Below are 17,002 nucleotides of genomic sequence, written 5' to 3' on the forward strand. Positions count from 1 at the left end.
TGATCATAAGAAACTGGAATAAATGGTATAAAAGGCATAAACCACCCACCTAATCTAATCTAACACACCCAAGATCTCTTGGGCATTGACCAGGATACACCAGTAAATGCAAGATTGTCTTACACAAGCTCAGAGGGTCAGCAGCAGCGACACAGATGACAGAGTCCTGCTACAGATGTCCGTTGAGGGGTGATGGAGAGGCTGGCTGTGGTCACAGACCGGAGGTCCGCTGCAGGTCAGCTGAGTGTCACAGAGGTGATGTCCGATGAGTCCGTAGTGTCGATTCTCACAGCGGCAGTGGCGGCTGGAACAGCAGCAAGGATGGCAGTCCAATGGCTCAACTCATTACAAAGTCCAATGCTTTGAGGAGAAGCCACAAGGAAAAACTAGAGGAGCTCAAAAACATTGTGGAGGAGACTGCAGCAAAGGGAAAGGAGCTCAGATAATGTTGAATAGTTCTTGCACACACACACACACACACGCACACATACACATACATGCACACATACACGTACACATACACGCACACACACACACACATACATGCACAAACTCATTAAAATACACAAGTTAATGTTCTCTTTTTCCCTCTAATTTACACACTCAAAAAACAAAACACTCACAAAACACACACAAAACACACACACACACACACACACACACACACACACACACACACATACATACACACATGCACGCGCACACACACACACACACATACACGCACACATACACACACACATACACACACACACACACACACACACACACACACACACACACACACACACACACACACACACACAGAGCACAGCATTAAGATAAAAGGGAATTCATCTAAATCTTATGATTTTGAGCTTAGATAGGGAATCTACATAAAATTTCTCCTTTGACTAAAACAGAACTAATTACATGAGTTTGAGAAATACATTAGAAACTACAACGTTCAAGTGTTGAGTTTATAACAAAAGCAATTTAATCTAGATTTTATGATTTTGTACCACAAATCACAAGGAATGAAAAGTTGTGGTTTGAATGGGCATAGATGAGGCACTTTTGGTCACTTTTATTAAGACAGGGATTTTTTTTGTGTGTTTTCAATCACTGCACAAAAAATAAAAATGAAATTAATCAGTATTGTTGTTAATCAATTACATATTTCAGACTGTATTATAATTTACATTAGACTAATCGCTGGCACGCAGAATATATAAAAATGTTAACTTTGAGGGTCTTTCATTTCAAGGATCATCAACACAGCTAAAAACATCACAGACTGCCCTCCCCTCACACTGGAGGAACTGCACCACCCACTGCCTCCGAAAAGCGGGAAAAATAACCCAGGACCCCTCTCACCCCAGACACCACATGTTTAATCTGTTACCACAGGTACAGGTCAATCACCACAAGGACAAACTGGTTCAGAGACAGTTTTCTACCCAACAGCAGTAAGGGTCCTGAACAAAGGCTGAAAAAAATACCTCATGTGTCATGTAATTACATAACAATTACCTCATTGATGTACCTGGACATGGCAGCTACTTTGCACTTTTAACTGTTTTGCACTGACAAAAGGGCTCTTGCAATTTCATTGCACTGGTTGCAAAGACAAATAAAGCTCTATTCTATTCTATTCTTTTCTATTCTATTCTATTCTATTCTATTCTATTCTATTCTATTCTATTCTATTCTATTCTATTCTATTCTCCAAGAGGTGCATTGTGTGAACAAACTGGCATTTGAAGGGTTAAAAAATAAAAAGTTGTGGATATTTTATACTTTATGTCAAGCACAGATGTTGGTTAAAAACATTATGCAGGAAAAGTAAAAAAAATCAGACAAAATAAAAAAAATTCTGGGTCATGGTGTAGTTGGGCATTTTCTGCAACAATGATGAAGAGAGGGTAGTGTGTTGATTTACAGGGCCAGAGGGTTAATGATCTCTTGTTAAATCTGGGCTCTGGTAACTGTGCCATTTGAATCCGTCTTGTCCTGACAGCAGCGTTTGACATGGATCACACGCTCCTCCTGTCACGCCTTAAGCACTGCGTAGGCATCAAAGGCACTGCTTTGAGATGGTTTCAATCTTACCTCTCCAAGAGATCATTCTCTGTATGAGCCAGTTTTCCTCCACAGTGGCCCCTCTGACATGCGGGGTTCCCCAAGGGTCAGTCCTGGGCCCTCTTCTGTTCTCACTATATATGCTATCCCCAGGATCAATCTTTAGGTAGCACGGTGCTTCTTTCCACTGTTTTGCTGATGATGTTCAGGTGTATTTGCCTTTAAAGGCCTCAGACAAAGACTGTCTTCAGGCCGTACTAAGCTGTATGCATGATGTAAAACCATGGATGGATAAAACTTTTTGAAATGGAATGAAGACAAAACTGAAATATTCCTGTTCAGTCACCCTGACCTGGTTCAGGCCCTTTCCAGTTGGTTTTGATCTCTAGCACCGTACATAGGGTCCCATGCCAGGAACCTTGGTGTAATAATTGATGGTGCTTTTAGACTTGACAGACAGGTCAGCTCAGGTGTTAAGGCATGTTTTTTTCAGCTGAGGCTTCTAGCCAAAGTGAAGTCATATTTAAACAAGAAAGATCTTAAGAAAGGTTATTTATGCTTCTGTTACATCTCGCCTCGACTACTGTAACTCCTTGTATGTGAGCATTGAGCAGTCAGAGCTCAGCCGCCTGCAGCTCATACAGAACGGTGCAGCTCATCTCCTCACTTGGACTAAGAAACGCGAACACATTACCCCTGTAATCTCTTCTCTGCACTGGCTTCTAGTTAGGTGCTGGATCAGTTTTAAGATCCTTTCATTTGTTTTTAAATCCCTGAATGGTCTGGCCCCTGACCACTCACTCACCTTATTAAGCTGCAGTGCACCAGCCCTCCAGAGCCCTTAGGTCAGCTGACCAGATGGTTTTAGATGTTTCACGCGCTTTTTTAAAATCCAGAGGAGATAGAGAGCATCTGCTGTTGTGGCTCCCACTCTGTGGAATGCACTACCTTTACCTGTATGGACTGCAAATAGCCTCTCCTTTTTAAAATTCTTTTAAAGACTCATTTGTTCACTTTGGCTTTTGGCACAGGATAGCCACTTTTATTGAGTCTATTATGTCTATTGATATAGTTGTTTTATGCTTTTGATATTTGAAGTTTTATTGTTTTACGTTTTTTTTGTTTTTATTATCTCTGACTTTTTAATGTTAAAGCACTTTGGTGGGCCACTAGCTGTTTTAAATGTGCTATATAAATAAAGCTGACATTGACATTTTCTCTACTAAACCTCCTCACCGACCTGGTGTTGTCATAGAGACTGAGACATGCTGGAAATCAATTGGGTCCTGCTTGACTGGCAGCTAAGAAGTAGCATTTCTGAATAATCTATATCAGTTCTATATTGGATCAATATATTACATTCTATTTAATTCTATTCTATGACAGTAAATGTGATGTAAAGCTTTATTATGTGACAGCTCAGTCTATCCATGTGACTACAGTGACGTCAGAAGAAATTGGACTCAGAAACAGGGACAGACACACATACATAAACATATATACTCATCGGCCACTTTAATACGGTACACCTGTCCCACTGCTTGTTAACACAAATTTCTAATCAGCCAATCACATGGCAGCAAATCAATGCATTTAGGCATGTAGACATGGTCAAGACAATCTGCTGCAGTTCAAAGCCAGCATCAGAATGGAGAAGGTGATTTAAGGGACTTTGAACGTGGCATGGTTCATGGTGCCAGATGGGCTGGTCTGAGTATTTCACAAACTGCTGATCCACTGGGATTTTAACCCACAACCATCTCTAGGGTTTACAGAGAATGGTCCCAAAAAGAGAAAATATCCAGTGAGCAGCAGTTCTGTGGGCCAGAATGCCTTGTTGATGCCAGAGGTCAGAGGAGAATGGACAGACTGGTTGGAGCTGATAGAAAGGCAACAGTAACTCAAATAACCACTGGTTACAACTGAGGTCTGCAGAAGAGCTTCTCTGAACACACAACACGTCCAACGTCCAGGCAGATGGCCACACCGGTTGACCCTCCTGTCAGCTAAGAACAGGAAACTGAGGCTACAATTCACACAGCAACACCAAAACTGGACAATAGAGGATTGGAAAAACGTTGCCTGGTCTGATGAGTCTGGATTTCTGCTCCACATTCAGATGGTAGTGTCAGAATTTGGCCTCAACAACATGAAAGCATGGATCCATCCTGCCTTGTATCAACAGTTCAGGCTGCTGCTGCTGGTGTAATGGTGTGGGGGAGATTTTCTTGGCTCACTTTGGGCCCCTTAGTACCAACTGAGCATGGTTTAAAGTCCACAGCCTACCTGAGTATTGTTGCTGACCATGTCCATCCCTTTATGAGCACAGTGTACCCATCTTCTGATGGCTACTTCCAGCAGGATAACGCTCCATGTCATAAAGCTGGAATCATCTCAGACTGCTTTCTTCAACATGACAATGAGTTCCCTGTACTCAAATGTCCTCCACAGTCCCCAGATCTCAATCCAATAGAGCAGCTTTGGGATGTGGTGGAACCTGTATGTTACTTTATCAGCTGACATCAGCAGAAAAAGACTCCACTGCACCATCAAGTGGAGAAAACAATCACCCCCCTCAAACAAATGTTCACCCTGACTGTAAGTGAGGATCAGTTCCCACAGTTTATAATAGATCAACAGCAGGCTTTTTAATAGGTCAGGTCTGTCATCACTGGAGCACACAGCAGGAAAGCCATGCTGTCCTATTTGACCAAACAGAGAGAAATGAGCTGACATGAAGGTGACTGACTACTGTCTGCACTGATGTCATGTTTGTGTGCAGCTTCAGAGAGCAAACAATGTGGACGGGATCAGGAGAGACAGAGTCATCAGATGTGTTGTCCTGCCTCCAGGTGCTCTGCTGTGGCAGGTGCATCGTGTCCATGTGTCCGGTGTGTCCACGTGCTGATTCTCACGTTCGTCCCTCTCCCCCTCCACCCTCCAGCCCTCCCAGGGCTCCTGTCCCCCTGAAGGAGTAGACAGAGACAAGGAGAGGTCTATCCCCACAGGTGAGGAGTAGGAGGAGGAGGAGGAATCTGAGCAGTCCAGCCAGTCTGCACCCGAGGATCTTGGGTAACCATCCAGCAGCTGGGAGCCAGGGGAGGAGAACTTCCAGTAGAGGTTGTCTTTGAAGAGGTAGACAGAGCCTGGGGGGTGGAGAGAGAGAAACTCTGAGGGCCTCATTCACTAAGGACTGATCTGGTTCACAAAGCACGCACAAATGGTTAAATGCTCCACACACTGTGTCCAGAGCATCAGTGTGTCTGTGCACCACGCTGTTTGTTAGAGCTGTGACGCTCTGACTCTAAGAGATGAAAACAACAGTTCACCTCTGGAGGAGCAGGAGGCCATGTCTGCTCATCAAGTGTGTTCATACACTGACTGCTCCACCTTGGTTATGTTCAGCTGGGGGCTGGGTGATCAGAGGTGATGGAGAGTCAGCCAATGGTTAAGAATCAGGTCCTGAGAAGTGAGACATGACTCCAGCATGAAGCTACTTCATAGTTTAGCTCATTAGTAAGGGGATTTTATCCGATATTTGACAAATCTGGGAACTAAATCGTTACCAAGAAATTTCTTCACCGATGTGTTTCTAAAGGTGTCTTATAACATGTACTAAAAGTTTGAAGTTCAACTCCTGTGGGAAACCTCTCAAAAAACTTCTCAAAGTTTGGGTACTGATAACCGATTTTCAAAAATTCAAAAGTGCTTAAATTGGACTTAAGTAACTTGTGAAGGCTCAAACTAGGGATTTTTCATGATTCTGAGCTGATTGCAAACAATTATTTTTCAGCAATGCAACTCCCTAGTGAAAAAAAACTCCCAATAACACACACACACACATACCCTGCAGGGTACACTGAAATTAAAAAACAGCATTTTTTAAAAAAAATGGTAAATAGACCTAGTTTCTGTTTAATGGTGATTGCTGTAGTTGGTTGACATTCAAGTTAACATTAACACCAGAAGTCATTTTGGTCCTTTTTCCCTGTTGATCATGGACAGACAAATCTACTGCTTTAACATCCGATAGCATGTTTTTAATGCGTTCCTTAGAAGTAAGTGATGTTGTTTGTTTCCTTATCTTCATATATGTAACGTGTACATTCTATTGTTTATTCGAGTTTCATATATATTTTGTAAGAATGTGTTTCATGTTTGAGTTATATTTTGAAGTTTTCAGTGATATTTGGTGTTACTGAGACATATTTATATTACAAAATATTAAATCTATACTTTCATTTTACTTTGCATGCTTTGATAGTCTAAGATAAGGCTATAATTGCAGTACTATGGATGAAGAGGTTACTCCAGCTCTGCGTAATTGTTTCATCTGTTAAGGCCCAGATACACCAGCTGAGAGGCTTATACAAGGAACTCCCTAAGGCTACTCTACTTTTTTGAAACATGTAGAAGCAGTTGGAAATGCTAGGATTTTGGAGCATATGCAGGGGTATGACCAAGAAGGAAGACTTAGGTACCACAAAAAGTAGAGGTGTCCCAATCCGATATTGATATTGGATATCGGTCCGATATCAGCAAAAAAACAAGTATCGGTATCGTATCGGAAAGCATCTAAAATCTCTGATATAAGCAGTCCGATATAAGCAGTTTCTGTTTCCCATTGGTCAATAATAAATGGGTCAGTTTTTCCTCATAGCTACTGTTGCTGACTACTGTTCTTTGTTTGAATTATATCACTTAATCAAGCCTTTTCTAAAATGACAGACATACTACAGAATAAGTAATAAAAGTATGTATGTTTAATGCTGATATCGTATCAGATTAATATCGGTATAGGCCAATACTCAATGCTGCTGTATCCGTATCGTATCGGAAGTGAAAATGTAATATCGGGACATCCCTAACATAAGTGTCAAAATAATTTGTACAACAAGTTTGTCAAGGTCACGAAGAAGTCAGCTAAAGCATCAAAGGCAGAGAAAGAGTCAGCACAAAGCTGCAGCGAAGACTCTCTCTGAAAAACAGAGACAATGATCTTTTCTCATGCCTTCACTGGGTGTGATACAGTTTCTATTGCTGGCCATGGGAAAAAACCTCTGTTTAATACTAAAAGGTCTGAAACAAACCTGAAGTGCTTTCCTTTGCAGATTTGCAGATTTGAAGCCGGCTGTGTAACTGTCTCTTATTTTTGAACTTCTATTAATGACAAAGGAACGAATTAAATCTGTCCTGGGAGCTAGCTCACACGGTGACGCGCTTCGTGTCCTCCGATGTGCCCCGCTGTCCATTCCCCTGCTGCAGGGACAGCGGCTCTGACCGTCTCCGCTACCGGGTCTTTCCAGCACACTTTCCGCGGCATCTAGGATCAGTCAGACCAATCAGACGCTGCGCCTCAGCCGCAGCACATTTAAAGGCGAGGAGAGGCGCTCGTTTGATTGGTGAAAACAGCGCTTGGCTGTGTTAAACCCACTCAGGCTTTTCTCCTCCCTCTCTGCCATTTGCACGGAGGGAGGCGTGGACGCGCAGCTCTGCGCTCCTATGTGCTCCTCTGCGTCTTGACTGCGCCTCTCTTGGCACTGCAGGAAACTTGTCCACACAGCGAAGGCCAGCACAGGGCAGGTGCACCTGCGCTTGCGCTTGGTCTATGAAATTAGAGCCCTAGGTGTTTATGGTTATGGGCCAGTTCCAGCTCTAGACCCCATAGCTCCTGAAGAGCTACTCCAGTTTACAAGCTGCAATTGCAATTCTTCTTGCAGTAACCAGTGATGCAGCTGCAAGAAGGTGTCAAGTGAATCTTAGCTTGTGGAGTGTGTAAAGGCATTATCTGCAAGAATGCCATTCATGATGGTTTTGATGATTTAGACATCAACACCTGAAGCATTTCAGAGCATGGATAAGTATTTGCTCTAATTATTGTGCAACTAATTGAAATAAATGCAACTTTATATGTAAATGCAAAGGTGGGTGTGTCATTTTTTCCACTGAGGAATGGTTGTGGTGAAAAATAAATGATAGCAATCAACTCAGAATAATGAAAAACCACTTGTTTGAGCCTTCACAAGTTACTAAAGTCCAATTTAAGCACTTTTGAATTTTTGAAAATCGGTTATCAGTACCCCAACTTTGAGAAGTTTTTTGAGAGGTTTCCCACAGGAGTTGAATTTCAAACTTTTAGTACATGATATTAGACACCTTTAGAAACACATTGGTGAAGAAATTTCTTGGTAACGATTTAGTTCCCAGATTTTCAGATCTTTCCCTTACTACATGAAAAACCACCCCTCTGTTCTGGTGACGCAGTGTTTTCATCCCAGTGGTCTGACCAATGAAACTGTGTGCTGTGACTTCATCCTTAAAACAGTGAGTACACCAAAACTACCTGTTCTTCTTATTTCAGTTTGTCTTTGAATGCATTAAATCAAAGATGTATTTCAAATGTATTTTATTGTCTTTAAACAGTCATAGCAGCTTTAAAGTGAATTATCTGAGCCTCTCCTCCTCGTCTTGTTAAGCCTCCTTTCTTAATCTGGTGCCTTTGTGCTCTGAGCGTCATCAGATCTGTGGTGTGTCAGAAGTGAAGCTGCCTATTGAAGCGTGTTACTCTTTTATTTGCTGGAATGTGTTGAAGCACAGGACTTCCTCAGTGGAGGTGTGTGAGTAGCAACAGCCTTTCTCTGCCCTCACCGTCACTCTCTGTGGTAATGCCTCCGACTCCCTCCATCAGCAGCTGAGTCCAGGCATCTCCCTGCTTGTCACCCTCAGTGTCCTCCATGTTCCCCCACAGAGGCCCCTGCTGTGGGTCCCAAACAAGACCCCACCGCCTGGCTGCCTCCTGCACATCATTTTCACCAGCAGCTGGTGGTGAGCTCATGCCCCTCCTGAGGGCAGACAGGGGCTGGGGATAGCCCTCCTGCAGAGACAGATCCCTGAACAGCCAGAACTGTGACCCTGCAGGAGAACAACCAGGAGTGGTTAGTTTCTCTAAAAAAAAAAAAAAATCTGTCAGTGGAACAAGAGAAAAGTTTTAAGACATTATTCTACTTCCAGGCAAATTTTCTTGCAAAATTCTCTTGTTCCATTGGAAGATTTATTTTTTACTTGTTACAAACAATCCAGACCTCAATTTGGCCCTTAAATAACTTGAAACAAGACATTTTTCTGGACTGGTCAGTTGACATGGCTCATATCCAGTATAATAAGAGGATTTTCCCTGAAAATAAGACAAAAACACTCGATAAGATTTCAGGGTTTTTTTGCAGTGTACAGCACAGAGGGAGGGCGTTTATAGGGTTAAAAAACACAATACCCAATAACCAACAATACCCAATAGCTTGTTATAATCTTAATTAGATCTCATTAGCTGTAATTTATGCTCTTTTGGGGGGTGGGGGGTTCAAACCATTGCTCTGAGTTTGGCCTCTGAAACACACAGACACACAACAGACCATCAGCAAACGCACTCAGAACTCATTCACTTTAAAACATGAAGTGAAACACAGAGCTCAGACTGTCTATGGACCCACCGCTGACAGCATCATGACCTCATAAAACTTTGATACAGTTTGTAAAAATTATCAAAGCATTTGTAATGACTTATAACAGAACAGTGAGGGGTTTCTCCAGGAGACGTGGGATGCAGAGGATCAACTTGCTTACTGCCCTCAAGTCATAAATTTACATGAATAAAGGCGTAAATTTATGAGAATAATGCGACGACCCCTGATGCTGGTGGTCTTGGATTAATATGTTTTGAGCTGGGCTCTTTGCTCCACCCAGGATAAAAGGAAGCGTTTCCTGTTTCTCTCCCTTTTCTACTCTGCCTGGGCCGGGAGCTGGAATCGCTGGTCATTTTAGTTTGGGTTATGTTAGCGCAACTCCTTAACCTCGATACACCATAATGCCTTCACACGCACACACGTAAACTAGTGACTTTACTTGACTTCACCAGGGCTGGAAGGATTACTTCCAAAATGTAATTCAGTACAATTACAAGTTACCTGTTAAAAAATGTATTCAGTCACTTACTCTAAGCATCACAATATTAAAGTAATCTACCAGATTACTTATCGTTACTTTTGGATTACCTTAATACCAAACATATAGACAAGAGAGTATAAAAGATGTGTCATCTGCTCAGTTTTTTTTTTTTTTTTTGTGAAAAACTTACAATGATAAAATCTCCTTTTACACTGCATACAGGAAATGCTGTTTTAGTTGAGCACATAGACTGAGATAACCCACAGTATTTTTAACAATTCAAGTGTCCATATACTGTATTTTAAAACAGTTTTAAAAAAAACATCTTAAAATAATTTTTATGAATTTGGTGATTTCCAAAAACATCACAGTGTTCCAACATCACAAATACAAAAAAAACATGTCTCTATTTTTTCTTGGATGGAAGGTTAAAGGGTAAAAAATTAAACAGAAGTCATACCCCTTGAATTTAAAACATGAGAGTTCAAAGGGTTGAAAAGGTTAAAGAACACACAGGTGTTGTCAGGAGATGACCCAGCAGAAACAATGTTCTTTCAGTTTCTGCTGACTCCCTGGACTTCACCTCCTGGACTTCACCTCCTGGACTTCACCTCCTGGACTTCACCTCCTGGACTTCACCTCCTGGACTTCACCTCCTGGACTTCACCTTTGCTGATCCCAACATAGTCTCTGCCAACTTTACTAATTACTGACACAACATTGTTATTTTTCCCATGGTTGCTGTCATTAACTGTGATCCTCATTTTGGTCTGAAAACACCTGTAGTGAAAAACCTGAGTGAGGATATGGTTGAATAAGACCCCCCAAACGTTAGTACTAGCTTCATACTCAGGCTGACAGAATGTGAGGACTGTACCGCTGATGAAGATGATGGCATGATCAGACTGTCTCTCCAACACGGCTTGAAGACGAGGCAGGTCAGCAGGAAGACCCCGCCACAGTCGCCTGACTGAAGCCCCTCTTGCTGACACCAAGCCCCCAGCATTAACTCGCCACATCATCAGACCTGGAGGGAGGACGAGATGCAGCTGTGAGCATCTGTGTTTCATTTCACTGGAGCCCAACAGTTTCCACCCTGCTGTGTTCAGACCTTTGAAGAAGAAAGTCTCTCCTCTGATCTTCGCCACCACATCAAAAGTGGTGTTACAGCGATCAATGACAGAGCTGAAAACACACACACACACACACACACACACACACACACACACACACACACACACACACACACACACACACACACACACACACACACACACATTGAATTAAGCAGCTTTATGCCTTCATTTACTTTAACTGCTGAAAACAAAACATGGGAGGAACTGTTCTGTAAATCCTCTTGTCCCTCTTGTGTCAGGGATAGTCCAGTCACAGTACAGTACATGTTGCCTTCTGCGTCCTGGGGTTTGGAAAGGATGGTAGCTGCCCAGCTCACAACTGCTGTCAATGACCATGACAGACAGAAGTCTCCTGTTATTGTTATACTGATGACATTCAGATACCTGTGTATAAATCTTTCTCTGAGTGTCTCCACGTCATCTGTTGCATCATGTGTTTGTTGTTATTTACAACTGTTACCTGACAGTCCCTCTCTGCTTCTGAGCATCACGTGTGGAAGACAATCTTAGTTTCTCATCTCCAGCCTTAAAACCTGGCCTGTGATATCCTGGACCTGGACCTGGCATGTATGTGGCTCAGGTCTAGTCTGGTTTTATTTGTGTATTATTTTAAACCTCAGTCTGATCATGTCCAGAGCTGAGTCTGAGAGCTCCCTTTCCCTTCCTGTAATCTTTTTGGATGTTTGTAATTCCAAGTTCAGGTCTGTGAACAACCTACAAATAATCCAAAACTCTAACATGACTGACAAAAGGATCAAGAAGGTCCTATGTGACCGCCATCCTCAAATCTTTGCACTGCCTCCTCATTAAACAAGAATCCATCAGAGAGCTGCTGAAATTACACTCTACACTCTACACTCAGGACTCTCCAGCTGGAGGACTCTCCATCAGCAGGAACCCAGCAGCAGGAATCCAGCAGCAGGGCTGTCCAGCAGCAGGACTCTTCAGGACTTTATGGTTGAGTCCCCTGATCAGGGTTTGCTGTTTTTTCACTGTTTTGCTAGTGTCCTTTGTTCCCACTTTGAAGCCTGTTCTGCAACTGAAAGATGCAACACAAACAAATGTTGTACTCCCTGTCAAAGTCTTACCTGTGGCTGTGGCTGTGATGCTGATGATGACGATGGTGATGATGATGGTTGGATCCTGTGTGGTGTAGCTGAAGCTTTGGGGCAAGCTGGGGAGCGTCTGTAGCAGGCAGCTGGTTTCTCTTACCTTGAAGAAAATCAGAAGTGTTACACCCAGAAAAAACTGACCAATGTCTGATTAAAAAAATGAAGGTTTGTCTGTCTAATGGCCAATCTGTGGGTCAAAACCTGACTCCTTATATAATCATTGGGCTGCAAAAAAAAAAAAAAAAAGAACAAGACACACCAGCCACCACTAAAGTGGAGCCAGTACATCAAGTCCATCTCTGCTTGCAGATGAAATGAGGAAACAGGACTAACTGTTTAGTTACTGCCATGCTGATATGTGTTCATGTCATGTCTGTCTGGTCACACCTGCTCCCTGATTGTTCCTCCCCTCCTGTTTCCCATCTCCCTCATTACCTCTTGTATTTAACCTCATGTCTCTCACTGTCTTGTTGCCAGTTCGTCACACTTCTCAGTCTTCGTCCCAGCCTTCTTTCACAGCCATAGTTATTGTCTTGTCGTGTACGGAATCCTGCCTGCCTTTTTGAACCTTGCTTCTTGGGGCGCATGTGGCTCAGTGGCCTCTCAATTGGAGGGTCAGGGGTTCTATTCCAGCTCCTGCAGTCACATGCTGAAGCCCCTTGAGCAAGACACCAGAAGACACCTCAAATTGCTCCCACTGTTGGTCAGTGGTGTGTGAATGCGTTAGCTCTGATGGTTTCCAATAGGAAACCCTCACATCAGTGTGTGGCTGGGTGAATGTAAACTTGCAGTGTTTAGTGCTTTAAGTAGTCTGAGAGACTAGAAAAGCTCTATATAAGTACTGGTCCATTTACCATTCTTGCCTCAGGTCTGTCTGTACCTCTGCCTGTTTCAGATTGCCTCTCTGTGTGCTGACCTTGTTTGGATTTTGATTGAACGTTTTGCCTTTGAACTCTGATTTTGGGTGTCCTGCATTTGTGTCCACCTTCTGAGCTAAAGTTCATGACAGTTCAGTAAGTGAGTTGATGCTGTAAAAATGGCTGTAACGCTATCATGGACAGGTCTGTTGACCACTAGGACTCCTGCAGTCTTGGCTGCACCAGGGGCCATTTGTTCAAAGAGTTTAATCCAGATCAAAATGATCCTGGATTTAGAAATCCCATTTCTTGCTATCCAGGATCAGGTAATCCGTCTCAGTTTTATACCAGTTTTTCAAAGCAGCACTGAATTGGATCACCCTGATCCAGATACAGTTTTCAAGATTACCAAATCCGGATTACCAGTGCTCTAAATGGGACAATGTATCATATTGTGGGCTACCAGCTCTGTGAAGAACAACAAGTAGAGGAGCCAACATGGGGTCATTGAAGGTGTTTTTTTTTATTTTGAGAAAAAAATGAAGTAAAATAAAATAACAAAAACATCCCCTTCTATTATCTCTTCTATCTATCTTCTATTTGATTTCTTTTATGACCCCTCATCTGAGCCACAACAAATATATAAAAAATAAAAAAAATCCAAAGTGGATATTTTGAAAACGTCTGAAATGTTAGAAATCAAAGAAAGAGGCTAAATGTCCAATAGTTAGCAAAATAATAATAAAAAATGTTCAGGGTTGTTCTTCATCTGTGAAGAAGAGTCCATCATTTCTAAGCTTTAGAAGATGAGATTTCCCTTCTCTGGTTTTTCCCTCTGGTTTGCTGCAGTTTGCTCAGCTTGATTTGCTCCTCTGCCAGGAGTTTCTCTGCTTCTGCTCTTTCAGTTTCTCTTTGTTAACTATACTGAAAGGCTTCATTGGTAGCCCAAGTTAACTTTATCTACTTTATCACTTTGATGGTTAAACAAGTGAAGTGCAAAACACAAATAAAAGTAATGACACCAAATTCTACAATTTTTTTTAATTTTTTGACCAATTTTAAAGTTTTTTAATGTTTTCTTCCTGGAATCCACCTTGAAATCCTGCCCCCTAATGAGATCGGGATAATCCTGATTTTTTTTGGATCAGAGTGATCCAAGTCTTACTGAAAAGTTCTGAACAACACAAACTGAGGGTTTGATCCAGATTGAAACTGGGTTTGGATTATGTGATTTAATCTGGTTTTGAAATCCTTCTTTCCCTTTTGAACAAACCATTTTCAGGAGTGAATTCAACCCGATAACCAAACTCCGATTGGATTACCTTTGAACAACTAGCCCCTGATCATCATGAGGGACAGTGAGAGAGTCAGTTCTGAGAAACAAAGCCTGTTCTGTACAGAAGTGTGTCTGAAGACCACCCACTTATGAAAGCCAGAGGATGAATGTAAAGTAAAGCAGCTGGTTCATGCACACAAGCGCTGTGATCTTAAAGGATAAGTTTGGTTTATACAGTTTTTACATTGTTTATAGAATAAAGTAGAACAAAATACTCACCCAGAAGGTTTTCCTGATCCAAGCAGTGTTTCGGGAGATATTTAGATCCCAAATCGAGCAGCGGACGTCCGTATAATGGGATCCATCGGGACATAGACAGCGCCGCTCCTAAAACTGCATTAATCGTCCAAAAACTTGTGTTTTTCACCAATATCCCATCTTAGTCTGCTCATGCGCATGCGCAGTACTTTCTGGAGAGCTGACTCCTTTCTTTGAGGGGCAAATGTAAACAAAGTCTTCATCAGTTCAGAGGTCATTACAGATACACAGCACTGTCTGGAGTGAGACAGATTTCAGCAGATCATCGATATCTAAGCCGGAGCAGACCATGATGGAATATTGGTGAAAAACACAAGTTTTTGGACGATTAATGTAGTTTTAGGAGCAGTGCTGTCTATGCCCCGATGGATCCCATCATACAGACGTCCGCTGCTCGATTTTGGATCTAAATATCTCCCGAAACACTGCTTGGATCAGGAAAGCCTTCTGGGTGAGTATTTTGTTCTACTTTATTCTATAAACAATGTAAACGCTGTATAAACCAAACTTATCCTTTAAGGAAACATGCATGGCATCATACAAAGGAGGCCCTCCGTGAACCCTGCTGCAGTCACATTTTCTTACAGATTCCCATTCTAATCCTTTGATTCTTTGCAGCATGAGACTTAGATGAGTGTGTGAGCCCAATGTGGAGGATAAACCCAGAGACAAACAGCAATGCCTGTCTTCACTTTCTTATAGGAGCAGCAGAGGTCAGCCAAGGCGTCACGCTCCCAGCTGTCCTGTTGGTCACAAAGCTTCAGCTGCACGCCTGCTCGCAAATCTTGTGACATTCAGTCAAAGTAATAAAGTCTTTCTGCTGTCCATAAGGATTCAACATCTGACCCCAAACTGGAACAGGAGATCCTTCAGGCAGGGAGGTGCATCAGAGCCTGTGCAGGGGGAAAACAAGTCCTGGCTGGCCAAAATGGAGCCACCAGAAGTAGTCTGCTGCCCTCCTGAAGGACCTCAGGAGCGTTAAACATATGAGGGTAACGCATGGAGTCAGACGTTCGGTTACTTGTGAGCTCAGTGGCTCTAGGAGTCGATGATTTGTAGTTAATCAGAAAATCCAACTCCCACTTTTTGTCCTTTTATTGCTCAGTTCTCACTCAGCTCTTAGCTCTGCTCATGGCAGAACTTTGTTTTGAATGACAGCCAATCACACATCTCACACCATTCTGTGATGGCCAGTAACGTGCGGTGAGGTCCATGACGAGGGAGACAGGCAGCCAGCTAAAGTTGAAATTTCTATATGTGTGTTATATGCACGGTGCACTGCTCACATTTACTAATACAAACTGTTACTGGCCAGCCCTGCCCCTTTAACGCGGTGACAGTCTGTGTGTGTGTGTGTGTGTGTGTGTGTGTGTGTGTGTGTGTGTGTGTGTGTGTGTGTGTGTGTGTGTGTGACATACCAGAAGGAGAGACGGTCTGAGTGCATGCAAGGTGTGTGTGGGGCGGGAGTACATTATTTTGGTCTTTGTTTCCTCAATCAATGTGCGGTTGTGCACAAGGTGCACCTTTTTTTCCTCCTCTTTAGTCTTTTCTCTCACTTTGGCCCAGACTCCCAGACACTAGTTACCAGCAACGAGCCAAGTAAATAAATGTTAATCAGCTTTCCCATCTACGGTTCAGAGACAGACTGAAGTCCCGGAGTTAACAAGACGAAATGCCAATTAAAACCCGAAACATACGTTCACCTGCATTTCTACAGGATTTACATCACAGGAGAAAGAGCAAAATACGAACAAAAATAAGCCGTATCTCAACAACACAAGAACACAGGCCAGGCACCTCTGGTATACTCTATTAAACGTCTGCACTAACAAACTATCGCCAGTGAAGTGTGTATATATATATATATATATATATATATATATATATATATATATATGTGTGTGTGTGTGTGTGTATGTATATATATATATATATATATTTTTTTTTTTTACATATATATATACACTTACCGCCCACTTTATCAGGCACGCCTGTCCAACTGTTTGTTGAGGCAAATTTCATGGCCCAGCCTTTTTTAGCCAGCTTTGTGGAATACCCCTCCAACCCCCCTGCAATCTGTCTTTTCATGGGGCCCAAAAAACTGCTGTTGGCGACCCTGGCTTCAGCTACTGACACTCTCACCATTATCACCATCATCACATCATCACCATCATAAACAGTAGTATTACCGTTTTTTTACAGAAACCTTTCTCACTCTGTAACTCCAACAGCAGATCTCTTTCTAAGTGAGTCTGGTTCTGCTCCAGGTTTCTGTCTGCCTCTTGAGGGAAGTCTGTTCTT

General features: G+C 42.5%; 1 protein-coding gene across 1 annotated transcript in view; it reads right to left on the minus strand.

The window, feature by feature from the left end:
* Positions 1–129: 129 nt before the first annotated feature.
* mmp17b (matrix metallopeptidase 17b) overlaps positions 130–17,002 on the minus strand; it is a 37,390-nt gene continuing 20,517 nt past the window's right edge. Inside the window, exons 7-12 of the mRNA XM_074674734.1 lie at positions 12,227–12,350; positions 11,114–11,187; positions 10,880–11,029; positions 8,710–8,973; positions 4,859–5,207; positions 130–304 (exon numbers count right to left, since the gene is read on the minus strand). Coding sequence (XP_074530835.1) covers positions 130–304; positions 4,859–5,207; positions 8,710–8,973; positions 10,880–11,029; positions 11,114–11,187; positions 12,227–12,350 — 1,136 coding nt within the window. The remainder of the gene's footprint in view (positions 305–4,858; positions 5,208–8,709; positions 8,974–10,879; positions 11,030–11,113; positions 11,188–12,226; positions 12,351–17,002) is intronic.

Source organism: Halichoeres trimaculatus, unplaced genomic scaffold (assembly GCF_033239565.1).
Source record: "Halichoeres trimaculatus isolate MK-OKI-2021-1 unplaced genomic scaffold, fHalTri1.1 fHalTri1_scaffold_7, whole genome shotgun sequence".
NCBI classification, from domain to species: Eukaryota; Metazoa; Chordata; class Actinopteri; order Labriformes; family Labridae; genus Halichoeres; species Halichoeres trimaculatus.